Raw genomic sequence first — 27,587 nt, 5'->3', positions numbered from 1 at the left:
TGCCACTTGTCAAAAATGGTGCAGGGTCTCCTGCTTGGGCGGGTGTGTGTGTGTTGGACTAGATGACCTACAAGGTTCCTTCCAATTCTGCTAATCTAATCTAATCTAATCTAGACAAAGCCTCTTCTCCAGGTATCTGCGTATTTTCTTCCAAAGTTAGAGTAGGAAAACAACTGTTTGGTTTCCGATGTGAAGATACAGCCTTTTCAGTTTTTTTTTTGTGTGTGTGTGTGTTTTGTTTTGATACAGACGTCTGACTTTCCTTTCCTTAGGAGTTTGTCATGTTCACCATCCATAATTAAGGAACTTTCATACATTTGTATACACTTTATGTCCACTGAGAGCCTGTGCACCAAAGACAAATTCTTTATGTGTCCAATCACACTTGGCCAATAAAGAATTCTGTTCTGTTCTATTCTTTTCCTTATTCTATTCTATTCTGAATTCTGTTCTGTGCTATTCTACTCTATTCCTTATTCTATTCTGTTCTGTTATATTATATTGTATTGTATTCTATTCAGTAAAATCAAAGGTGCAAGTACAGATAGGGCAAAAGCTGGCACAAAAAACAATAACTGTGAAAGAGAACTTGGAGTCCTAGTGGAGGATCACTTAAACATGAGCCATGTTTGGTAGCTGCCAAACAAGCTAATACAGTCTTTGGTTGTTTAAACAGAGCCATAGAATAAAAATTATTAATACTTCTTTATAAACATGAGGTTTTGGAAAAAGTGCAAAGAAGAGCAATTAAGATGATTCAGGGCCTGGAGACAAAAAACATTTGAAGACTGGTTGCAGGATTTGGGAATAGGCAGTCTACAGAAAAGAAGGACTGGGTTGGATTAGAAGATCTCCAAGTCCCTTCCAGCTCTATTCTGATTCTGATTAGTCCTGATGGTGCTAATTTGTCCTCATCCAACATATTTTGCTGTGTATGATAAAAGCCGTATGGTTTTCCCCTTCTCTGAGCTCAATCTATCAGAATTGAGCTGAAAAGGGCATTGGAGGTCTTCTAGTCCAACCCCCTGCTAGGAGACCCTATGTCATTTCAGATAGGTTGTTGTCCAGTCTTTTCCTAAAAACCTTCAGTGATGAAGCACCCACATCCTCTAGAGGCAAGCTGTTCCAATGATTAACTGTTCTGTCAGGAAATTTCTCCTTTGTTCTAGGTTGCTTCTCTCCTTGATTAGTTTCTATCCATTGTTTCTTGTCTTGCAACCTGGTGCTTTGGAAAATTAGTTGACCCCCTCTTCTTTGGGGCAGCCCCTCAAATACTGGAATACTGCTATCATGTCATCCCCCCAGTCCTTCGCTTCACTAGACTAGCCAAACCCAAATCATTCAACCATTCTTCATATTTTTTGTCTCCAGGCCTTTAAACATATTAGTTGCTCTTCTTTGCACTTTTCCCAAAGCCTCAACATCTTTTTTGTCATGTGGTGACCAAAACTGGATGCAGGATTCCAGGTACAGCCTTACTAAGGCTTTATAAAGCGGTACAAATACCGCTTTACTGCTTTGATTCTATGCCTCTGTTTATACAACCAAGGATTGTATTAGCTTGCTTGGTGGCTGCCAGACATTGCTGACTCATGTTTCAGTGATCGTCCACTAGGACACCAAGGTCCCTTTTACAGTTACTGTTTTTTGAGCCAGATTTCACCTAATCTGTAATTGTACTTTTTGTTTTTCTTGCCTAAAACCTTGCTTTTCTCCACATTAAATTTCATGTAAGGGCCCATTGTTCAAGTCTACCAAGATCTTTTTGGATCCTGAGCTTGTCTTCTGGGATGTTGGCTATTCCTGAAGCTTACTGTCATCTGCAAATTTGATCAGCTCCTTCTATTTCCTCATCTAAGTTATTTATGAAGATATTGAAAAGTACTGGGCTAAGACAAAACCTTGTGGTATCCCACTTCTTACTTGTCTCCATGTGGATGTGATACCATTAAGGATTACTCATTGAGTATGATTTGTCAGCCAGTTACAAATCCACAGCAATCTATCCCACATTTTTCTAGTTTACTAAGCAATAGGTTGTGATCTACTTTGTCAAATGCTGTGAGACCCAGAGCAGGCACAGAGATAACAGCTGGCAGTTCAAGCCACCCCTTTATTGCTCCAAATCTCCCCAAACACTCCCACATTTCTGGCAAGTCCCAGAGCAGAGTGATAACAAACCTCCACACAAACCTCAAGCAGCCTCTGACTGCAATTAGTCCAGCTCAGCACTGGGCTGCATGGCAATAAATCCCAAATGTATTTGGCAAAGCAAGGGCAAATCAAGGAGTTCAGGGAGCAAAAAATCCAGATAATTAGTCCACGCCATGCCTCTTGGAAAGTTCAAACATCAGCACGCAACACTTCAGGAACTCAGCGTTTCTTCCTGACAAATGCCCCTCCCCACAGCGGCTCCTTAAGTCTCATTCCCCAGGTGTGCCTGGTGAAGCTGAGGTGGTACAGTGGTTAAATGCAGCACTGCAGGCTACTTCAGCTGACTGTAGTTCTGCAGTTCGGCTGTTCAAATCTCACCGGCTCAGGGTTGACTCAGCCTTCCATCCTTCCGAGGTGGGTAAAATGAGGACCCGGATTGTTGTTGGGGGCAATATGCTGACTCTGTAAACCGCTTAGAGAGGGCTGAAAGCCCTATGAAGCGGTATGTAAGTCTAACTGCTATTGCTATTGAAGATGGGTGGGGCACCCTCCTCCCAAGTAGCCTGCTCAGTCTGCACTGATCACGCCTTCTCTGCACTCTCCTAGCCCTTGGATCAGGAGGGGGTGGTGCTTGCTCCTCATCTGAGCTCTGTCTCTCATGTTCGTCCTGCCCCCATTCCTCCCTGCCTGCAGGGGTGGCTAATTCCAAAAACCTTGGCTTGACTGACTCTGCCCTTCCCCGGTTTCCTCCAAGGCCAATGGAGCTGCCCTCTCAATCACTGTCAGCTCTTGTTCTAGCTCATCTTCTCCCACAGTTTCAGACTCCAATGGGGGCATGACAAATGCCTTGCTGAAGTCCAAATATACTAATATCCATAGCATTTCACTGGTCACTGTGTCACTATGTCAAAGAATGAAATAAAATTGTCTTGGCTTGATCTGTTTTTAACAAACCTGTGCTGGCTTTATTTGTTTCTAGACGTTCATGGATCGGATTTTGATTATTTTTTCCAGTATCTTCCCAGGTATTGATGTTAGGCTGATTGGTCTGCAGTTACCTGAGTCTGTTCCCCCCACTTTTTTTTTTTTTTTTTGAAGATCCATAACATTACATCAACTCTTTTCCAATCCTTTGGTAGTTCCCTGGTGCTCCAGAATTTTTGGAAAATATAATATAATGGTTCTACGAAAACATCTATCAACTCCTTCAGAACCCTGAGATGTAATCCATCAGGTCCCAGTGATTTATATTCATCAAGGTCAGACAGGTTCTCTTACCTTTTTATTGCTTATTTTAATTTTTATTTCTAGTCTGTCTTTTATAGTTTTGTTTTTGGTATATTGGGTTTATAGGGTTGGTTTTTTTTTTTTTGCATGAAGACTGACACCAAGAATAAGTTAAACAGCTCTGCTTTCTCTCTACTGTCTGTTACTTCCTTGCCACCTTCTCTCTTTAGAGGATGGACTGCTTGCTTGATTTTTTTTTTCTTATTATTTATATGTTGAAAGAAACTTTTTAATTATCTTTGACTTTTGTTGCAAGTCTTTGTTCATTCTGAGTCTTTGCTTTCCTGACTTCAAATTCTGGTTATCTGCTGATAATCTGCCTTAGTTACGTGACCCTCTTTCTATTTTTTGTACTTACCCTTTTTGTCTTTCAGTTTATCAGAGAGATCTTTGTGCAACCATGCTGGTTTCTTCTTGGATTTCTTATTTTTGTTTTCAGTGGTATTGTGTTGGAACTGGGCTTTTATAATCATATTTTTCAGTGTTTTCCTCGCTTCTTGAGTTATTTTCTCCTTTAGGATTTTTATCCATGGAATTTTTCTTAGGCTCTCTCTACGTTTGTTAAAATCAGTTGTTTTAAAGTTTAAGTCACTTCTTGAGTTATATTCTATTGCTTTTATTTGCATTATATTGAATTGCATTATGACATGGTCACTCTCACCCAGGGTTGAATAACTTCAACTCCCTCTATCAGTTCTTCTCTATTAGTAGAATTAGGTCCAATGTAGCTTTTCCTCTAGTTCCCTCCTCTACCTTTTGGATGACAAAGTTGTCAGGTAGGTTGGTTAGGAATTTTTTCTATCTCCCAGTTGCTGCATAATTTGTCTAATTAATTAACTAATTAATTAAATAATTTGAGTAATTAAATTCACCTATTACTACTGTGGTCTGTTTCCTACATACATTTGTTAGTTGTTTAGCAAAGTGTTTCTTGATTTTTTATTCTTGGTTGGGTGGCCTGTAGTATAGCTCATTCTTCAATACTCTTATTAGGCCTCTCAAATAATAATGCTGGAAATGCTTGGTATGGAAAATGGAAATCAGCAGCTGCAGCAGCAATGTGGGCTTGTGTTTAAATTTCATGAATTTTAAAAGTCATGGTTCCATCACTGGATGAGGGATAATGACGAACACATGTGGCAGCAGGAGAGGAACAGAGGACCCCTGTGCTTCCCTGCCAAGTCTTCCCAAAGCCAATTTTATTTGCCTCCAGTTAGAACAATTAAATGGTAAAATTGTCTGAGTATAGAGAAAAGACTACTAAAAGCCCACTGCCCCTCCCGTGAACTGTGTTTGTGCAAGGGGACCCTGACTGAGAGGGATGACGGCCCAGATCTTGCATTCTTAAAAATCTCCTTTCAGGAGATTTGGCAAAAGGCATCTCTAAAGCTTTCATCGCCTCATACTCTTTGCAGTAACCACTTAGCCAATCCAGATCTGCCAGAGCAAAGAAGGAGCTGGTCTGTTCCCCACAGAGCTAATTTTGACAAGCACATTATACAAAATTAGGGTATTAGGCACTAAGCTCAGGTAATCACCTCCAAATGCTGTAATGGCCCCAGGGAGCCAGCCCAGCGTCATCACCCCTCCCCACCCCAGCCCTGAGGCGGATGGAGATAATCATCCCAGCCTCTTCTCTCTAATCTCTACCTGGACAGGCTCTGGCTAAACTGACAGAGAAGTGGTCCTCAGCAGGTTTCCCACCTTTCAGTTAGTTCCCATTAACCCATCCCCAGGAAGCAGGAGGGGTGGGAAGCCATTCCCCCCCTGCTGTCAGCAAGAGAGAGATGATCATACTGAGTATGTGACACTTCTCCCTTTTTAACAGATGCAGCAAAGGCAGTCAAGTTGCCCACCGCTAATTCTGTGTGGGGCTGCAGCCACAAAAGTCTGTTTGGATGATTTGCAACCTAAGACTGTGTCTATGGCCATTTAGGGGTGGGTTGCTGCTGGCATTACTGCCAGTTCAGTGCATGTGCAATTTTGCACTTGTGCGCCTGATGTGTTGTCCATAAATAGGTTTGTGCATGCACAGAACATAAAAAAAAAAACCAGTGCTGCGCTGACCGGGAAACCGGTTTGGAGGCGTGGCAGGCCTGGGTCACTGCCGGTTCCGGCGACCCAGGCCGGCAAACCACTACCGGTTTGGCAGAACTGGTCCGAACTGGTAGGAATTCACCTCTGCTCTGCTGCCGCCAGAAGTGTAGAATTCCTTTCAGTGAAAAAGGATCTTTGTTGGGTGGGGAGGGAGGGAATGAGGATCTCAACATGGGAGGGAGCTTCTCCTTCTCCCTCTTCAGTGGCCACTTCCTCACTTTACATACAATACAGTATTAATATACAAATATATATTTAAAGATGATACATTGTAACTAATAGAATGGAAAATAAAATGAGGAAAAGGGAAGTCAAGATGGTTATGTAAATACAGAACCGGGTTTGCTCGAATGCCATCCCGAAAATACATCAGATTGAAGAGGAAAATATGTAATCACAACAATGGAAAGAGGGAAGGGAGAGAGGAAGGAGGAGGAGAGGAGAAGAGAGGAAAGGAGAGGGAAAGAAGAACGGGGAAAGGAGAGGAAGAAATGGAGGGAAAGTAAGTGTAGGAGAGAGGGGAGGAAGGGGAAGCAGAGGGGAGGAGTGTGGGAGAGGAAGGGGAAGAAGAAGAGGGAAAGGAGAGAAGGAAAAAAGAAAGTAGAGAAGAAGGGAGGGAAGGAGAAAAGGAGAGGGAAGAAAAAGTAAGGTTGTGGTAAAACAAGATGGATGAATGGGGTGGCAGGTAAATCAGTCCCGATTATATATTTAAATCCTTAGATGGAAAAATGAATTGTTATAAATGTTAAAAGATATACACACAATATTAATAATAAATATGGGAATGTATATTTATGAACGTATGCCTGAAGAATACCCCCCCCCTTTTTTTTAAAAAAAAAGGAAAGTAAAACCGACCTTGAGACACCATTGGGATCAAAGGAAAGCCAATTCGAGAAATCTAGGATGCAAATTCCTAAAGATACAAGGAGCCTGGAAAAACTCAAACCCAACTGATTCATCCTCCTTTTCAAGCTGGGAGTCAGGATTCGGGACTCCAAAAACTGATGCGGTTCCTGGACTGAACTGCACTTACAGGTAGAAATACTTTGTGAAGTTGAACCAAATCCGCCTCTTTGCATCTCAGACCACTAGCAGATTTACATGAGGGTAGAACTGTTTTTATCAAAATCTGCCTCTTTTTGTGTGTGTGTGTGTGTGTGCGTGTGTGTATCTGTGGGAGGGGAGTATTGCAAGTTTCTGCATGTATATGCTGAGTAGATTCACAAAACCAGTTTCATGACACAGCCTATCTTTTTAATTGTCTGTTTTTTGGTCCTGATGATGATGGCAAAGGTTTATTTGTTTGTTTATAAAACTTATTAACTGCCCATTTCCCTTACTGGGGGCTCTGGGTGGTGTACAATTCAATCAATACAATAAAAAATGAAAAACAGATTAAGATTTTTTTTTAAAATGTAAAACAACATAAAATTGCAAGAGGTGGAGAGATCCAAGATGGGGAGATTGTTGTTAATACAGACACCTGGGGAGAAGGGAGATCTCCTGAGGCCATCCAGCCCCATGCTATGTGGGCCCCTGTGTCCCCCATACAAGGTTACCAAGCCAGGTTTTGACTCTTTATAGCAGGTCAGGTGATTGGGGACTTTCTGCACCGCCATCTTGCCTCTTGGCAAGATGTTTCACCACGCAGGGGCAGCAGCAGAAAAGGCTGTCTTCCTTGACCCCGCCAGTCAGAAGTCACTGACAGAGGGCTCTGTAGCATGCCTTCCCTGGAATGGGACAACTCATCTTGGCCTACTTGCTGCAGGATAATTCAGCAATTCAATTTAATTATCTGAAATAATTAAAACTTTACTTTTTAATCATTCACACTTCATTTTGTCCCTCCTTTGGCATCCTTTCTTTAATGATTCTATTCCACCCTTTCTTTGATATTATTGTAACTCTTTTCCTGTGGTGTGTTGGCTGCGGCCAGCTGTCCTGCAGCAAGTCCTAGACCAGGGTGTCAAACTCAAGGGCCAGGGTTGCTTAGATCTGGCGCACCACCCAGAGCCCCCAGTAAGGGAAATGGGCAGTTAATAAGTTTGATAAACAAACAAATAAACCTTTGCCATCATCATCAGGACCAAAAAACAGACAAGGACCTGGAAACAGCGAAGGACTGCCCCACAGTGCCTCTGCCAGCAAAAGCAGAGCTCGGGAGGGACCTGTTTTTTGCTGCAATGGCCTCCTGCAGCCCTCTGCCAGCGAAAATGGAGGCTCCATTGTGGCCAAAATAGGGCCCAGGGGCGGGGGGGGGGGTACTGCGTTGCACCCCGGGTTCCATTTTTTTCTGGCACAGGGCTAGCAAAACAAACTAAAAGCAAAACAAAAGGAGAAATGTTTTCCCTTTTGCATTTGAGCATCCAAAAAGGGACAGGAAAGAAGAAAGGAAAAGAGGAAAGACAAAAAAAAAGAAAGAAGGTTGGAAAGGAAGAAGAAAGAAGAATGAAGAGGGAAGGAAAAAGAAGAAAAGGAAGGAAGGAAAAAGGAAGGAAGGTTATAATGAGAGGGAAGGAGGGTCTGAGGGAAGTCCTGCTTTAGCACTTGACCACCATACGAGTAACATTGAGCTGGTCACACACACCCTGAGGTCAAACATAACCCTGATGCGACCCGCAACGAAATATGACATCCCTGTCTTCAACCCTGCCTTCCTCCCTCAATGAGTGGGACAAGCTGATGTAATGGGGTGAAGCCAGTTCCATAGATAACCTGGCCTATGCATGTAGGGCTCTGTGACGTGCTCTTTTTCATTTCCTAGCAGCTGCTCATGTAATCCATGTCAAGGTCACATCTTACAGACCACCAGCATTGAAGTGAACCTGACCAGACTGAGGGTGGTGCTACTTATTGAGAAAGGCAGCTGTCACCTACTAAGTCTTGGGGAAGTTCTCATGCCTCTTCCCAACAGCTGAAATGCCAACCCCACATGTAAAAATGGAAGGGAATTTATTGGAGCCACTTAGTCCCCAGACCTAGATTGAACAAACAATTATCGGGGAGAGCCAAAAGGCAAGTTGCATCCAAGCATGGTCAGAGAGTACATGCAAGGGAGAAGGGATCCTGCACCTCCACTAGTAGTGGTGTTGAAGAAGAAGCACAGAAGTTACAGCCCCACCCATATTTGTATCGGGTCTCCCCATAAATCAGGGGTCTCCAAATCGGGCAACTTTTAAGATTTGTGGACTTCAACTCTCAGAATTCTGCTGGCTGGGGGAGTTCCTCCATGCTGACTGGGAGTTGCTCGTGCTGGCTGAGGAATTCTGGGAGTTGAAGTTCACAAGTCTTAAAGTTGCAAGGTTTGGAGACACCTGCCATAAATGATTAAGCGCTGAGCAAGGATGCAGGGCGAATTATTTCAATGACAGACTCTAAGCAAAGCCATCAGCGGCTGAATTGATGAAAATGGATGTAACCACTAGACCAAATCCCTAGTCAGAACATGAACTGTGGTTGCCGCCTTTAAATTAGGGGGGGGGACTTTATGAGATGGTGAGATAGAATTATTAGTCAGAGAGTGGAAGCTAGTAGTGCAGCCCTTCTCTTCTCTTCTCTCCTAACCATGTAAAATATGAGTGAAACCCCCTTCTAGTGAGGGAGAGAAAGGGAGGGAGAGTCTGATATGGTACAGAGGCCGATCCATAGGCTCAGGGGAAAGCTCTCACTATATACCCAAAGCTTATTTTTTGCAAGTTCCTTACCTGGCAATCACAAAAAGCACACAGCTAACTCCCAGGTAAGCAAGGAGGATGTACATCCAAATGTCAGGAGACAATGGGTTCAGGAAGGAGAAGACACTGGGGTTGGTTCCATTGGCCTTTCGGTAGAGAATGCTGATCCCAAGAGTCATGAAGGGCTTGGAGAAGTCGATCACTTTCTCACGGACGTGGGTGATGGTGAGGGGAGCAACTGCCAGGTCAGCTTTCTGCAAAGCAAATCAGCAAGAAGTAGAGGGAGATGAAAGCAATGGTTAGAGGCAAGCAGGAAAGACTTGGTGGAGCAAAGGAATATGATCTGGGTCAATTTCCCAAAGGTGCCTTTCCCAAAACCTTTCTTGGTTTTTCCTTTGTAAAAGTTTCACTTAACCAAAGAAGCCTTTTGGGTGAGAAATGAAACATTTTCAAAGAAAAAACAAGTCCAATTGCCTTTTGGAAAAGCACCTTTGGCACAACCAAGACCTGCATGATTGAGAATCTCCACAGAGATCTGGGTGTGATTTTACAACTGCATCTCCTTTAGGTAAAGTAGCTCAGCTCCTAGTGATGCCACATCTCTGATGTTTTCTGGCCACCATATAGAAGCGCTTTCCCACTCCTTCAGGGATGCTTTTAGACTGCACTGCAGCCCCAGGATTCTGTGGCGATCTCTTGTCCAAGGACTAACCTGTCCTGGCAGTGCTTAGTATCTGATCCTGAGTAAGTTAGCCAAGCAATGACGCCTCTTGAGGGGCCACTCTTGAGCTTCAGTTAAAATATCAAATTGTCTTGGTGAGCAGTTTCTTAAGGGAACAAGAGTCTCTCTTAACAACCACCACAAAGGAATTGGAGAGGGACTATATTATTTGAAGGATAACATATTAAAAAATATCTGGAACTTTTCTTCATGTTCCTAAGAAGCAAACACATGCAGATTATCCACTTTAGCCTTTAGAGGTAGTCCTTGACTTATGACCACAACTGAACCCAAAATTTATGTTGCTAAATGAGACATTTTTAAAGTGATTTTTGCCCCATTTTACAACCTTTCTTGCCACAATTGTTAACTGAATTTCTGCAATTGTTAAGTTAGCCACACGGTTGTTAAGTGAATCCGGAGGAGCAAAAGGGGATCACGTAACACCCCCTCCAGACACTGCAACCGTCATAAATATGAGTCAGCTGTCAAGCATCTGAATTTTGATCATGTGACCTTGAGAATGTTGCAATGGTCAAAAGTGTGAAAAAAGGTCACAAGTCACTTTTTCCAGTGCCGTTGTAACTTCCAACATTAACCAAATGAGCTGTTGTAACTTGAGGACTACTACCTGTATTGGATCCAGTTTTTTTGCAAGGCCATTTTTTTTCTTTCATGAGAAGGCCCACTTTTTACCCTTATTCACAGATGCCCCACAATTTGTCATGCTAGAAATAGCAGGACATGTTTATCTGCTAGAGTGACAGGGTTGAAGTCTGGCAGTTCCACCCCACCCCCCAATCTCCTCCATTCCCTCAATGCCTCTGGCTCTGAAAACCTGAGTTCCTGCTGTTACCTACCATCTTCTGGGAGGGCACCTCACCTGAGATACTATTCCTAATTTGAGCGGATGAGAGAGATAGACCTCCCTCAGCCTTGGTATAAAGAAAATAATGAAACAAACTCAATAGCACCATTTCCTGAGCCGTGGTGGTGCAGTGGTTAGAATACAGTTCTGCAGGCTACTTCTGCTCATTGGCGGCTGCCTGCAATTCAGCAGTTCGAATCTCACCTGGCTGAAGGTTGACTCAGCCTTCCATCCTTCTGAGGTGGGTAAAATGAGGACCCAGATTGTTGGGGAAAATATGCTGATTCTGTAAACTGCTTAGAGAGGGCTGTAAAGCACTGTGAAGCAGTATATAAGTCTCAGTGCTGTTGCTATTGCTATAAACCTGAAACCAGTACCCATCTCCTTTAGCAGGCAGACTAATCTAGAAAGGTCTAAATAAACGCATACATTATTTTTTCAAAAAAAGCTACAAACATCTTTGTAATTAAGTAGTCAGATATGGAGAATATAATATAAAAATATAGAGTGGTTAAAAATGTAATTTTAAAAGCACCCCAAAACAAAAATATTCACGCGAACTGGTAGTGAAAATTGGGACTGGGTCGCCGAACCGGTAGGGGTGGCAGACTGGCCACGCTCCTGAACCAGTTCCCCAGTCACCCATATCTTTGCCGGCATGTTTTTTAGTCATTTAATAATGTTCTGCGCATGCACAGACAAATTTACAGGCAACTGTGCATGCGCAAGCAATATGCGGAGGGCGCATACACACACGAAGTGAACCGGCAATAACACCAGCAGCAACCCACCCCTGAGGTGCATGTAAATTGTACTTCCCAATGTGTAGAAAGTATCAGATGAAAAAAAACCTTAATTGTTAATCCTGGTTGTTAATTGTTAATAATACTTAAGCATTTCTGAGTTTAAATAGTCAAAATACAGGCTTCTCGCAACTCAAAATGTTTTTGTTGTCTTCTTTCATTTCTCTAAATTTTGTAACACTGTTTATGTGTGCAATCCTTTTTTTTCATTGTGTTTGATGTGAGGAAAATATAAAATAAATAACATGGAGAAGATTATATTGGTACTATCAAATATCTCTTCCAACTTTACTTCTCTTGGTCTTTGCAAAGTAGAAAAACCATAACCTAAAGAAAATTTATCCCATTAATATGCTGGATTATGGTATCTTGGATCTATTTTAGATATTCTGATCCCTTTTACTAGCAGGTAAGAGTCCCCAGGATTGTCTTGCTGGTGAGGGACATTTGGTGCTCTCTAAGCTTGGTGGCTTTCTTGCAGATGTTTCATTACCCAAACTAGGTAAACATCATCTTGGAATGAAAAGTCTGCAAGAAAACAACTAAGTTCAGAGAACACCAAGGACCCCACAGTTGTTGTTGCTGCTGCTCCCCCTCCTCCCTTCTAGTACTGCCTATGTTACCTAGTTTGGGTAATGAAATGTCTGCTTGAAAACACCCAAGCTCCGAGAGCACCAAGGAGCTACAAATATCCCCCTTTATTGGTGTCTTGGTGGTACCCATTAGAATGATCATCCATAAAACAGCTGAGAAGGAAGGAGCCTTTTCTAATGGAGAAGGTTGGGTTAAGGGTGGAAAGAACACACTTCAACCCGCTGTCAGCAAAGACCTCCTTGGCTCCACAATTAATGCATTTGTACAACAGACACTGAACAAATTAAGCAAGACGTCTAAACCCACAGGTGACAATAGTCCCCAAAGCCACAACAGAGCTAGACAGATTTACTTTAGTTAATTCATAAACTAATTGTCTGTGTCACTGGAAAACAAGATAAATAATGCATATTTCATTGATTTTACTGAAGACAGCAGGGTGTGGTGAAAGGAATAAGCAGCTGTTAGTTCCAGCAGGTTGAAGCTGGTGATTGGCAAAAGGTGGACTAATTCCATCAGAATTCCCTTCCAGGGGGAGCACAGTGTGAGCTATTCAACCATACCAATTATGCAGGGATCCCTGAAAAAGGGCTAACATCTGGATTATAGCATCTCTCAAAGTGCTATGATAATAATTTTAAGGTAAGATGATGCACACAATGACTTAATTGCCATGTTTCACTTAAGTCTTCTATTTTAAGAGGTTTCAGCCCCATAGATTCCTGATATAGACCCAGACTAGTATAGCGGCTAAGGCATCAGGCTAGAAACTGGGAGACCATGTCCCACCTTGGGCACAAAGCCAGCTGGGTGGCCTTGGGCCAATCCCTTTCTCTCAGCCCCAAAAGGAGACAAGGGCAAACCACTTCCAAAATCCTGTCAAGAAAACTGCAAGGACTAGTTCAGGCAGTCCCAGAGTCAAAACTGATTTGAAGGGACCAAAAATTAGTAAATGAATGAATGAGCTGTTAGCTGTATACTGCCTTCAAAGATCTGAGTGGGAGGCATACAAATAGCAGAGCAGAACAGTAGCAAACCTTCCTCCTCAAATGTGTTGAAAAGGGGGATTAATGAGCGGGGAACATATCCTGTGCATCATTTTTGAGTTACCTCACTGAATTTCTTTTAGGTTTGAGCAGCCTCATAATCCTTTGTAGCTACAAAGAATCTGGCAGCATGTTAGGAGCAAGGTGAAGTGGAGCAGAGCTTCTGTTCTCTTGCCTGGAGGGGTTTTATTTTCAGGCACACTTTTAGGCTTTGGGTAACACAGAGGGTTTAGGTTTCTGAGAAGATGAGAATCACAGGCAAGGCACAGTGGTTAGCCTGAAGCTTTGTTATCATCATGTCAAATTTCCCATCCCAAACTGCTCCAATATTTGTGTAGAAAAGTATTCTGGTATGAACCATAACATTATGGGAAGGTGGTGGTGGAATAGATTGGATTAACAATGGAAACAAATTACCAAAAGGGCCCCTAATATTCTTTCATTTCTTCTTTAATGCACATACTTTCTTGCTAGGAAGATTGCAAGACCAAAAAAAAAAAAACCGAGAAGAAGGAGAAGCAGGGATGAGTAATGATGGTTGTAATCATTCTAATGGTTTAAGTTGCCTTGATTTACACACTGCATGTCCTTGAGATGCATTAAAAGTCCTATGTTCAAGGGGCAGGAAAGAAGGTTAGCTGAATCCATGCACTGAACAGAGTGACTGAATCTTAATGTTTAAAGAAATGCATGTTCTTGATAAAACAGAACCCAAAACTGGAAGAGGCTTCACTCCTGGTGCTCTTCTTAATGGGTTTGTTAAAAATAAGGCATTTGACAAAGTAGACCACAGCCTACTTCTTGGTAAGACCGAACAAGGTGGGATAGACAGCATCATCACCAGATGGATTTGTAACTGGCTGCCAAACTACACTCAATGTGTAGTAACCACATTTACATGGAGGGAATCATGCAGAGGGGTATTGTCTTAGACCAAGTACTCTTCAACATCTTCATGAATGATATAGATGAGGGGATAAAATAGTAACTCATCAAATTTGCAGATGGCACCAAGGTGAAGGAACTGCCAATACTTTAAAAGATAAACCCAAGAATCAGAAGGGTCTTGACAGACTTGAGCACTGGGTCCTATCCAAAGTCAAATGCATAGATACAGAATATGTGGTACCTAGCTCAATAATACAAATTGTGAGAGAGATACAATACAATAGCAGAGTTGGAAGGGACCTTGGAGGTCTTCTAGTCCAACCCCCTGCCTAGGCAGGAAACCTTATACCGTTTCAGACAAATGGCTATCCAACATCTTCTTAAAGACTTCCAGTGTGGGGGCATTCACAACTTCTGGAGGCAAAATCTAAATGTCCTAGTGGACTACCAGTAAAGTATGAGTCAGCAATGTGTTTCAATTGCCAAAAAAGCCACTGGAGTCCCAGGATGCATCAACAGAGGGATAGCATCAAGATCATGAGAAGTTATAATACAGCTTTATACTGTATTAGTGAGGCCACACTTGAAATACAGCATCCAGTTCTGGTTTACCAAAATACAAATAAGGTGCTGAGACCATAGAAAGAGTAAAGAGCAACGAAGATGATAAAGAGCTTGGAAACTAAATCATACAATGAACAACTGGGGGAAATAGTTATGTTTAGTCTAAAGAAGAAAAGGAATAGGGGTGATATGATAATAGTATTCCAATACTTGAGTGATTGCCACAGAGAACACGGGGTCAGCCTATTCTCCAAAGAACCTGAGGATAAGATAAGAAGTAATGGATGGAAACTTGATTAAAGAAAGATGCAATCCAGAATAAAAAGGAATTTTCTGAAAGTGAGAACAATTAGACAACTTGTCTTTAAAAGTTGTGGGTGCTCCATCACTGGAGTTTTCAAGAAGGGATTGGACAGCCACTTGTCCAATCCTGCTCTATTGGACTAGAAGACCTCCAAGGTCCCATCCAATCTTTGTTATTCTATGTTCTAATGAACGCTCACACAAACATTCCCATGATTTGACTTGACTTGTTAAAAAGAAAGATAACAGCATTTCAGATATATTTAAATAAATATGAAATGCTGTTATCTTTCTTTTTAACAATCATAGATACCCACATCTATGATTTAGGTCAGGGGTGTCAAACTCAAGGCCCGCAAGCCAGAACTGGCCCACAAGGAGCTTAAATCTGGCCTGGAAAAATCAAAGGACCAGCCCATAGTGCCTCTGCCAGCCAAAACGGGCCATGAGGCGGCTGCATGTAGCCCCCGCATGGCCCATTTTTGACCTCCTCAGCCTCCAGCAGCACTCTGCTGGCCAAAAAAAGGCTGTGGGGGGGCCTCCGCATGGCTCGTTTTTGGCCAGCAGAGTGCTGCTGGAGACTGGGGAGGCCAAAAATGGGTCACCGTGCTGCAGGAGGACTGGATTGGATTGGATTACAATTATGTGGCCTCAGGTAAGTGGATATCTGGATAGAAAACAAGCAACATCCTATGTTAATACTACAGTTTAATACCAGATTTTACATACTGTAGGTCCATTTAATCTACAATCAACAATCTATAATTGACAGCCATTTCAATTTACTATTCTGGAAATTTACCTCTGCTGTTAGATTTTGTATTATCATGTTTATTTATGCTATTGTATTTTTATTATTAGTTGAATACAATAGTATAAATAGCTTTCCTGCCTGGAAAAGCAATTTACTATTAAACAATGGGGTATACATTTAGAAATAAAAAGTTTAGTGGAGTATGAAGAATAAGTAATAAATGTTTGCCAGTAATACCTGGTTATAAGAGATAGGAAAATGGTTATAGTAAAGAACTGTGGAAAGAAAGAAGGGGAAAATGCATCTTGAGCCTGTGTCAAATGCCCACCATGGCCACACCCACCCTGGCCCTCTGAGGTCAAACACAACCCTGATGCAGCCCTCAATGAAAGAAAGAAAGAGAGGGGGGAGGGAGGGAGGGAGGGAGGGAGGAGGGACGGAAGGGAAAAAGAGGGAAGGGAAAGTGAATGAGATATGGATGGATGGATGGATAAAGGAAGAAAGTGAGGGAGACAAAAAGGAGAGAAAGGAAGGACCACAAACCCTGGCACTAGACATAGCCTCAGAGGATGCTTTGAAACAGCACAGCAATCTAGGACTGGAAGGAACCTCGGAGGTCATATAGTCCAACCCCCCGCTCCAGCAGAAGACCTTGTATCATCTTGGTTACTTTGGTGCCTCTTACACAGAGGAGAAATTTCCATAAATCCACAGGCATTGCAACCTCTCCCTCCTAGTAAAAAAAAAACCTAAAGCAAAAACTTCGTGCAGTATTAAAAAGAATAGAAAAGGGGGCTGCTGGGTATTGTTTAATGGACTGCTAAATTGGCAAAACGGAGTGCTAAGTTGGCCATGCCCACCCAGTAACATGACACACACTAAGCCATGCCCACCAAGCCACGTCCACAGAACCGGTAGTAAACATTTTTGAATCCCACCACTGAGGTAGGTGGTCTTGGCATAGCTTTACTTTCCTCTTACCTAGACACAATTTTTATTCCTCATTCTAGATCTGGTACTCTCAGTCTTCAGCCTAACTTTCCACTATGAGATGGGCAAATGGCCCTGCCATTAACTGCAGGATCTGTGTAAAAAATCAGAAATTGGCCACTGCAAAAAGCTGGCAGTACTTGCACTTCACTCATCCTGATGTTACTTAACAAGATTGCATCATTGCCCAAGACCATCCAGGTCCTCTGAGAGATGCCAATGATAGTTGGAAGTGAGAGTGCTCAAGGAGATGCTTCTGTCCACTTCCTGTGGGCAATTTTGCAGCCAGTCTTGATCTGGTTGCAGGAATTCCTGGGATTTTGGGGGGATGCCAGAGGGGCTCCCTCCCTGGGGAGGAATACCACAGCCTCAAGGACCTGGGTCATTGTGCATGTTTTCTGAACAGTGTTGGTATCAATCCAAAGGCATTGGCAGAAAATATGTGGCTGAAAGGATTGTAATTTACATTGTGTCAACCACTTGGCTTTTAGTACAGTAAACCTTTCACTACAAATGGAGTTTAGGGTCTTTCTTGCCTAAAGGATCAAGTCAGGGGAGGTCTGAGAGAGGGCTCTTACAAAATGATGTACCGCCAGGTCCAAGCCGAGTGATGAAACATTGACATGTAGCTGAATCCAGTCCCAGATTTGCTTCTACCTAAAGGACAGAATCTTGCTGCATTAAAGCTAAAACCTTCTAACTTCCTCAATATATCCTGAGCAATTCTAGGCTGTGGCTATCCTGAACCTCTTCCTCCTTCCCCCATTCAATTTGGGGCAATGCAGTCTCTTAATTTGGGTTTCTCTATAGAGTTACTGTCTCTTCCCTGGGAAAGCTTCTAGGGTGGGAAACATTGTGTGCTGCACTATTTTTTCTCCTTTCTCCAGGGCTGATTACAGTCAGCATGGATGTGAGGAGACGTCCAGCCATGGCCTTTACTTTTGGGGGTACCATGGATCCAGTTCTCTCTCCCTCTTCTGTTTACCATCTACATGAAGACATTGGATGAGGTCATTGGTATGCTAATGATGCTTGACTTTTTATCTTCACTCCAGGCCTCTGAAGGATGCCTTGAACATCCCATTCCACTGGTTGGAGGGTGTTGGGGTCTGGAAGACAAGCAACAGATTTCAGCTGAGCCCAACCAAGACCAAGGGAATTTGGTGTTTAGACCTTCTGCTGGAGATCTTCTATTTTTTATTCTAGATAGGGTGACACAGTATCAAACAGATCCAATGTGTAATCTGGGAGTCTTCCTGAACTCATGGCTCCTGCTCAAGAGTGTAGTGTCAACCCTGAAGTGAACCTGATTGAGGCTATCTTGGAGGGTTCAGAGTTGCCACACAACAGAGGGAGAGGGGAAATAGTTAGACAGGGCTTTGTAACCAAAACAATAATGCTTTCCTGTGGGAACCAAGGACATTCACACAGGTGGCTGGCAGGGGAGGAGTCAGTAACCAAGCAACCATCCAGCAAACTGGATTGGACAGCGTGACCAGTGACTTAGGGGGAAAGGGAAACTTTTACTTTTTAATTAGGTGAAAGCCGCGAGAACTTCAGAATCGGCTTTCACCAGTTGTGCCAATATGATGTTTCCAATAAACTGTTCTTTGAGGAACTTGCCTGACTCAGAGTTCCCCTTTCTATGGGTACATTACTTGGAACACTCACACATAGAAGGGCCTTTGCATGCTTTTGGTTACTGCATCCATTTTGCTCAAACCTAGACTGGGAAATCTTGTGCCTCATGCTCTTGTGATCTCTCGTCCAGACTACTGAAGAGGAGGTGACATGGAACTACCTTTGTTTGGAAGCTTCAACTCCTGCAGAATGGGATGGTGAGGGCAGTTCTTTCCAGCTCTATGCCAATTCAGTTATATGAGTCTGGGGGCAGCCCTATCTGCTGAGCGTCCCTTTCTTGAGAACATTCTTCCAATTTTGATCAGGATGGCCAATCCAGCCGGCCTTCTGTGAGCTCCTGAAGACCCATCTCTAGGTCTGGCCTGCAGCCTCAGGTGCCTGAAGGAAATGCAGGTGGTAGTTGGTTTTCTTGATTGCTGTGTATTTTAATGACTGTACTGGATCTGATTTTTATTTTTTATCACTGTTTGCCACCAAGAGTTGTTACTGAAATGGACAGCTATATACTGTATTTTTCGGAGTATAAGATACATCTTAGCTTTTGGGGAAGAAAATAAGAAGTAATAAAAATTCTGCCTCTGCCTATCAGCATCCATGGTATTCAGCTGGCTTAGCTAACTTCCTGACTTGGAACACATGTTAACAAGGTCAGTCAATGAATAGGCATAGCAACTAAGTCAGCCAATGAGGGCTATTTGGACTGTGAAACGGTATTTGCCATGTGAGCAACAAGGAGACAGGAAGGAGACAGGCTTAGCTGAGAACTGAAAGTGAAACTGCTTGTGTTTTGCTTGTATTCACTGCTACCTTGGAAAAACTGCTTTTGGTAATGTATTGTATAGTATTATTATTTTGAATCCTGCTTACTTATGTGTGCTTTCTGAATGTGATTGCTGCTGCAAACTCTGACTAGCCAAGTCAGCTTCAGAACTTATTGCAGCCTGATTCAACACAGCTGATTGGGAGGTGGATGGAATACCCCCAATCAGCTGTTCCAGGCTGCAGGGTTTGCCACAGACCATTGCTGCCTCCATGCCTTGCGTTTTTGGCCTCTAGTGGGGGGGGGGGCTACATTCGGTGTATAAGATGCACCCAAATTTTCACCCTCTTTTGGGGGGGGAAGGTGTGTCTTATACTCCAAAAAATATGGCAATTTAATTAAACCAACCAAGCAGACAAGACTCTGGGTTAAATCCCATCAGACATGGCTTTCTGAAGTTTGTGTGATGCTCTCTTCTGTATGCTCACAATGTGGCACCTGATTTCTCTTTTCCACATTTCTTGTTCAATTTCCCTTCTGTTTTGATTCCTCAGCCCTACCAGTAGAGAAGCCCCAGTCCAGATCTAAGGCTGAAAGGGAGCCATTTCTTGCCTGGGGTAGAAAGCAAGCTAAAGTCCCATATCTCCCTGCAGGAGGTAGCCTGAAGCCTCTCCTGCTGGATCTCCCCCTGACCCAGAATGCTGGGGGTCGTGAGGACGACCATGCTCCCTGCCCCATTCCCAGCCCGTTGTTGCCCAGGGTTCTCCATTACATGTCCCTGATGATCCTTAAAACACCCAGAAGCTCCCCTGCAGCTACAGTGACGTGAGGGTAACTGAAGCCCTCTGGGGAAGGCAGAATCTGCTCCTCTGCCCTTGCTCTGCCATTCATGGTCCTCTTGAAATGGCATTCAGAAGGTAATTATGCCATTAATTACATTGTGCTCCTCTGCAGGCTCAGTCTGAGGAGGAGAGCTGTGCCCTGAATTTGCATGAAAAATACAGAACAGGATGAAAGATTAGTAAGCCCTTCCATGGATCTCAACATGCAATTATTAGAGAGCCCAGGAAGGGATCAGGCCTCCTACAGCTTCCTGCTCTTGGAGCTCAGGTTCATCGTTGAATGGCTGAAAGACGCTGTCAGTGGCAGAGGCCCTATTAATAAAGAGATGGCTGGAGAAGGACCTCCCTCCCCCAGGTAATCAAGGTTAACAAGGTCTATTTGCTCGGAGGTTATCCTACCTTGCCAAGTGATTTTCTTCTTCTTCAAATAGCTGACAGAAACTGACAAAAATGAGTCCCATTGCAGCTTGGGCATCCAGATTCTGGCTTGCTGAGATTTGGGGCTTCCATCGATCTTCCCCTGATTATGCAGTGTGCAACTCCGAGCAATGTCATTTACAGTTTCAATTAAAAGGGAGCCCACTTAGCGTTGTGGAGGGGGAGGGTGCGTAATTAATGCTTGAAGGATGTTTGTGGGGGAAACCTGACTTCAAAAGATGCTTCCAATGACTGTAAGTGGTGATTACTTTTTGAAAGGGTGCTTAAAAGTGTGTTAATTTTAAATCACCCTCTCAAGCCTCCTATTGGAAAATGACATCTTAGCTCTTTTTTGTACAGAATGAGCCATTATTCCAAGGGAGAGAGGGGGAAGCAAAGGATGGATGGCCGAGTTCCTTCCCCACTAAATAAATGAATAGCATAGTGTAGAACAATGATGGCGAACCTTTTTTGCCTCGGGTGCCAAAAGTATGCGTGCGTGCTATTGCGCACGCTCGCGTCCCCACCCCCATAATTTATTCCCCCCATGCCATGCCCCCTGTGCATACACATGTGACATCCCCCGCAACTACCCTGTGCATGTGCCCATGGCTTCCTTGGAGCCCGGGAGGGTGAAAACAGCCTCCCCAACCACCCCCGGAGGCCAGATACAGCCCACTTTCCAACTTCCGGTTTGTGTGTTAGGCTGTTTTTCGCCGTCCTGATACTTTAGGGAAGCCTCCTGAAGCCTCTGGAGGGCGAATAATGGCCCAACACACAAACCAGAAGTTCGGGGATGGACTTCTGGGTTGTCCATTGGGCTGTTTCTCTCCCTCCGGAGGCTTCAGGAGGCTTCTCCGAAGCCTCTGGAGGGCAAAAAAAACAGCCCAATGTGCAAACTGGAAGGCTGAAATCAGCTGCCCCGCATGTCCATGTGCGCTGGAGCTGGCAGGGCAATGCCTCGCGTGCCCTCAGAAATGGCTCCATGTGCCACCTGTAGCACATGTGCCATAGGTTCACCATCACGAGTGTAGAGTATCAGACTAGGGCTACCAGAGATTTGGGTTCCAATCCTCCATCCCCATAAAGCATATTCATCTTCCAATGTTCACAAGTATGGGAGATGCAATATCAGAGCTTGATTTCATGACGAAGGACTTATTTTGATAACAGCCACACCAAGATCCATTCCATGTTTTCAAGAGAGGAACGTCAGAATTCCAAATGTCTATGGAGATTCTCAGTCATCCAAGTCATGGTTGTCCCAAAGGTGCTTTTTTAAAGAGGCAACTGGACTTTCTTCAGAACTGTCCAGTTGCCTCTGTCCAAGCTTCTTGGATGAGAAGTGAAACATCTTCAAGGAAAGACAAACAGAGCCCAGTTGCCTCTTGAAAAAGCACCTTTGGGTCAGAAGTCCAAATACTTCAATTCCTGTGAAAGGGTGACTGCCTTTTTGAGCTCATTCTTCAGGAGTTTTCATCTCCCGCTAGCAGCCTATATCTTGGGGTGCAACATTTTTCTGGCAGTGTTACATGAGAACAGCTAAGCCATTAAAGGGAAGTTGTTGCTTATAGATGGGGCTTACTGGATACAACGAGAGCCACAATGAAGAACTGAACAGGCTGCTGAGAAAGAAGGAAAGGGATCAGAAAAAGAAGAAAAGAGATAAGAAGAAAGCCTGACCTCTGTTTGACTGCCTCACCTCTTGTGGGGAAAGAAACATGGCCTCAGTGATGGCTGGAAGTGCCTGACTTCTTTGGCTTGGTATGTCCAGCTGTGCCCATATTTGGAAATATCAAATCTGATTGTGATAAGCCAGAGAACTGCTCTCCCTTGCTCCTTCCTCACTTCTGTCAAGCATTCAGAAACATCACCTGCCACAAAGTGTTTGGAAGCAAGATAGCAATAGCACTTTGACTTGTATACCATTTCATTGTGCTTTACAGCACTCTCTGGGTAGTTTACAACATCAGCATATCACCTCCAACAATGTGGATTCTCATTTTATCAGGCACATACTACCATATATGGTGGTTGTGCCAAAAAAACAAAAGAATATTGGCGGAAAACTCAAAGGTGGCTGATAGAGATTTCCAAAGAGGAAATAGAATTCAAACCAGAACTATTTCTTTTGGGAATCATACATGATCAACATAATAAGGGGGCAATCTACTTAATAATATATATTACTATGGCAGCATAACTGGAAGAAAAGGGAAATTCCTCAAGAGGAAGAAGTAATTAGGAAAATTCTGATTTGTGCTGAAATGGATAAATTGATGTGGGAATTGAAGAACAAAGACAAATCAGAATATTATAAGATCTGGGATAAATTTTATCGATTGTTGGAACAAAAAAGGAAAGACCCAAAATAAGCAATGACTAAGATTTATAGAATGGAGACTAGAATTATGTATGAAATCATCACAGTGAAAATGTATAAGACAAAAACAAAGCAACATGGATGGAAATATGATATTCTTATATTTGTAAATACTGAATAAACCAATTGTAAATAAGCATGGTGGTTATAATATTTAACTTTATATTCTAGTATGTATGGCAAAGACACTGCCAGGACGGTTACACTTGTGTCCAATCTTGTAATGTGTGTTTAATGAAAACTTTTTAATTAAAACAAAATCTTGCCTGCAATGCTGCATTCTCACCACTGTGTCATCAATGCTCTAAAATGGTTAAGAGGAGCTAGTTATGGTAGGCCTGCCCCCCAAGGGCAAAGATGGAGTTTAGGGCCCTCAATAAGGGCTTGGGACAGGGAGATGAAGGAGCTTCCATTCCCAGACCAACTTGATAATGCATTAAAATTTCTGGATAACACTTGCCTGTTTCAACAGAGCTGAAGAATACAGATTAAAGCTTTACAGCAATTTTGAACTTTTCTCCTATTTCTTATTTCATCCTTTTAAGACTAATTGAGAACCTCCTCTGTAATAGAAGTGAGAGACTTTACTGCTTCCCGGGACAGCCTCAAAGAGGCGCTTCACTCAAGCATTGCTCAAGTCAAGCCCAGTCCTGAGCAGATGGGTGGTCTGATAAAGGCTTGGTATGTTCGGGGAAGCCAGACAGCATGGCTTAAGTCATGTAAGTATGCCTGCAGGAAATGACTAGGCCGAGCCTGAGGGAGGAATCAAATGCATCATCAGTTTGGAGTTGCTACACCCCAAAAAAAGACCCAAACCCAATCCCCCTTGAAGTCCATTGATTCTTATCTGGTGCCAATTCGCACTGAACGTTAGTACATCCAATTCTTGTATGTAGGTGACATGGAATAAACTCGCAGTACTTTTGAAGTCCACAGTGGCTCCTGGTGTTTTGAGCCTGTCAGCAGCCCTTGATTTAGTGCCCTGCCATAGGGTGTGAGTGAGATGGCAGAAATAGTGCAATCAACTTCTTTTTTTCCCCATATAGTCTCTGAATTTCCACAGCCAGTTTGATGAAAAGAAAGATTGGGTACAGCAAAATTTTCCCAATTCTTGTTTATATCTGATCATAGTTACAGTTTTTACCTATTATGCTTAGATTTAGTGGTTTCATAGTTTGCACTAAATATAGTGCATATTCATAATATGGAAAATCATGGAATGTCATGGCAGTTTAAGCAAGAATTTCAGGAAGCAAATGAGAAAGAGAAAAAGAAGGACGCTGCAAGAGAAAGTTCCCCTGATGGAAACGTCTGCTCACTTACGTGGTCAATCAGTTCCTTTATCATGCCGTTCCACTGGCCCTTCTCATCTTGGGCTCCGTACTTCCCATCCTCCACCAGTCGAATCTCATAGGAGAAGCCAAGGATGCGGGAGACTTCCGAGAGGAGGTCCACGCAGTAGCCTTCAAAGCGCCTGTTCCCAGACAGAACCGTGTCCGACTTTGCAAACATGACAAATGGCTCTTCCTAATGGTCAGAAAAGATAACACAATCACATGAAGTACAAAGGCACTGAATTCAAAACACACGCACACACACACACACACACACACACACACAAACAGAGCGCCTAAGTCAGAGAGTTGTGTCCCCCAATTGTGTGGTCAGCTGGAATGGCTGCAGCAACATTTTCTGGCATTAACCAACTGGATCATTAAAACCCTCACATTCCAGCATTAGCATATGTATAATTGGCTACGCTTTGCAGGTTTGGCTGACCAGATTCAAGCAAAGTTAAGCATTCTGAAATGTCACTAAAAGCACGCTGGCTTCTTACGTTGGATTCTGGCTCTTAGTGCTCAAACATATGGCAGAAGACCAGGTTGCTGGTGGACATCTCTCTTTGTGTCCAGTCGAGCACTTCCTCACGTATACAGATTTCTGCATCCATGAAACGTTGAACTGTTCCTTCTCCACATTTCCACACTCAACTCAAAAAGCAATGCATGTCTTGCACTATCCAATAGTGTTAGAATACTAGTGTCCAGATCGGATGACAAAAGTTTGTGACCAGAGTCTGTCTCAAGAGAAACAGCTCTGAGAAATGTGGACAGTATCAGAAACAATGAGGTGGGGCCTGAACACATGCCATAAAAACAGATCCCATGTACTATGAAATTGGCAAAATGGTCAGACTTGTAGCCCATGTCTGGGGGCATCTTCATTTTTATTTTTTTCATTTTATTAAGCATTTATAGGCCGCCCTTTTCCCTGAGGGGACTCAGGGCGGCTTACAATAAAAAGGGAGGGGAGTGCAGGACAGAACACAAAAAGAAAATGTAAATAAAAATAATTAGCAATAAAAGAGCCAACATTCATTCAACATTCGGGAGGGGCGAGAGTAAAGTCTTATCCCCAGGCCTGACGGGATAGCCAGATCTTGAGGGCTGTGCGGAAGGCCTGGACGGTGGTGAGGGTGCGGATCTCCACGGGGAGATTGTTCCATAGCGTCGGAGCCGCAACTGAGAAGGCTCTCCTCCGCGTAGTCGCCAGTCGGCACTGACTGGCGGATGAAATTCGGAGGAGGCCTACTCTATGCGATCTGATGGGACGGAGGGAGGTAATCGGCAGAAGGCGGTCTCTCAAATAGCCAGATCCACTACCATGGAGCGCTTTATAGATGGTAAGAAGGACCTTGAAGTGCACCCGGAGACCAACAGGTAGCCAGCGCAGCTCACGGAGGATCGGTGTTATGTGGGCGAACCGTGGTGCGCCCACAATCACTCGCGCGGCTGCATTTTGGACTAGCTGAAGTCGCCGGATGCTCTTCAAGGGTAGCCCCATGTAGAGCACATTGCAGTATTCCAGCCTAGAGATCACGAGGGCTCGAGTGACTGTTGTGAGGGCCTCCCAGTTCAGGTAGGGCCGCAACTGGCGCACCAGGCGAACCTGGGCAAATGCCCCCCTGGTCACAGCTGATAAGTGGTGGTCAAAACTCAGCTGTGGGTCCAGGAGGACTCCCAAGTTGCGGACCCTATCTGAGGGGTATAAATTTTGACCCCCCAGCCTGAGCGATGGAACGTCAGCCAAATTGTTGGGAGGAAAACACAACAGCCACTCGGTCTTGTCCGGGTTGAGTACCAGTTTGTTGGCCCTCATCTGGAGGCACCTGTCTGTCCCCTGAACCCCAGGAGGCTCCAAAGCAGCCCACATTATCTACCAACAAAGCAGCCACGGCTCTGTGCAAAAAGATTTCTTCCTTCAGCACTCTCCAACACAGAGTCATTCCCAAATTCTGCAAGGCACATGTTCAGAGGCTGTTTCACAATTTATTAGTGGAAATGGCTGAGCATTCAATTTGCAAGCTTTCAAAGCTTGCTAATAAATTTATCGGCAAAAGTGCCCTCAATTTCAAGATCTTCACAGTTGTTCTAGGGCCTGGGGAAAGCAGAACTGTCTGTTGGGCAACACGAGGCTGCTCCCAACATGTTACTGCAATATATGAGCAGAAGGGTGTGAAAGGGAGGGAGGGAGTGACTGGAGGCAGCCTTCTCCTGTCTTCCCCTTTCCCCCTTTCTAGATCGCAGTTCCCGCTAGCAACATTATTGCACACAAAGCAGCAAAGAACAAGAGAGCATATATATATATATATATATCCCTCCCTCTCTCCCCCCTCTCTTTCTTTCTCTCTCTCCCTCCTTCTCTCTCTCTCTTTCTTTCCGTTTCTCTCTCTCCCTCCCTCTCTCTCCCCCTCCCTCCCTTGAAATTATCCTTGCTCTCATGTAAGAAAAAACGAGATCTACAAACACCAAGGGTTTACTGGATTCAAATCTTGCAAACACGGAGGCTTTTCCAGTAGAAACTTGAGTAACAGGACCAAGGAAAGAAAAAAACCTAATAGGGGTGGGGTGAGTGTTTGTTAGGTTTTTCCATAACTGTTCCCAGGCCATCAGTTCTCTCCCTTCTGATGCCCCTTTTCATCCCTTTGATAAGTTTCCTTATTCGCCAACAAAGGCCCAGGAAGTCACTTGGCTGTGTGCGCTGCAGAAATATGAGTTTCCACAGAAGTTTACACAAGAACTAGCATCAAGAGCTAATATTTTAAAAATAAAGCATTATTATTTATATGATTGGTCATACAGTCAGCCAGATGGTCAGAGTGGAATTGACTTTTTTGTCCACCTATGGTGATCTTCCCAAGGATCTGGAAGAGGCAGATCTGGATATTTGTGGTGTTAAAGCAGAGGTGTCAAACTCAATTTCATTGAGGGCCGCATCAGGGCTGTGGTAGATGCCGGGGGGGGGGGAGATAGGCATGGCCGAGTGGGTGTAGCCAATTGGGTGGGCGTGGTCAACTGGGTGGATGTGACCAGCTTGACACCACTCCCCAAACTGCTGGCATGTTTCCTTTTCACATTGGATAGACTGGGCCGAAGCTACGCTGGCCTGATCTTTCCTCTTCGCATTGGGTAGACCAGGACAGCCCTGTTGGCATTGAGTTTGACACCCTGTGTTAAAGGTATCATCACAGGGTAGAAGCTATTCTAGGTCAAGCTGCCTTTTGCAATTGACTGATGAGGATTTTGTCAGTGCTACTGGTAGTGAAGTGGTGCTCCAGGTGTTTTGGAATTGCACCCAAGGCGGCTATTGCTATTGATGCTATCTTTGCTTTCTTTTGTTGTAGTTGTTCTATTTATAGGCCTTTGTATATTGTTATCTTCTCCACTTTTTTCTCTTCTCTTCTGCTGTCTCAAGGTACTGCCATGTCCACTATTCAGACTTTTTTGTCCTTCTTAAT

At 43.7% G+C, this 27,587-nt stretch overlaps 1 protein-coding gene across 1 annotated transcript in view; it reads right to left on the bottom strand.

The window, feature by feature from the left end:
• GRIK3 (glutamate ionotropic receptor kainate type subunit 3) overlaps positions 1 to 27,587 on the bottom strand; it is a 289,005-nt gene that overhangs the window by 28,335 nt on the left and 233,083 nt on the right. The window contains exons 10-11 of the mRNA XM_087728183.1: positions 24,113 to 24,316; positions 9,246 to 9,469 (exon numbers count right to left, since the gene is read on the bottom strand). Coding sequence (XP_087584309.1) covers positions 9,246 to 9,469; positions 24,113 to 24,316 — 428 coding nt within the window. The remainder of the gene's footprint in view (positions 1 to 9,245; positions 9,470 to 24,112; positions 24,317 to 27,587) is intronic.

This window comes from Thamnophis sirtalis, unplaced genomic scaffold, assembly GCF_051295495.1.
Source record: "Thamnophis sirtalis isolate CommonGarterSnake01/CBP01778 unplaced genomic scaffold, rThaSir2_p1.2 scaffold_13, whole genome shotgun sequence".
Classification (NCBI taxonomy): Eukaryota; Metazoa; Chordata; class Lepidosauria; order Squamata; family Natricidae; genus Thamnophis; species Thamnophis sirtalis.
This window is presented reverse-complemented; position numbering and strand designations above follow the sequence as displayed.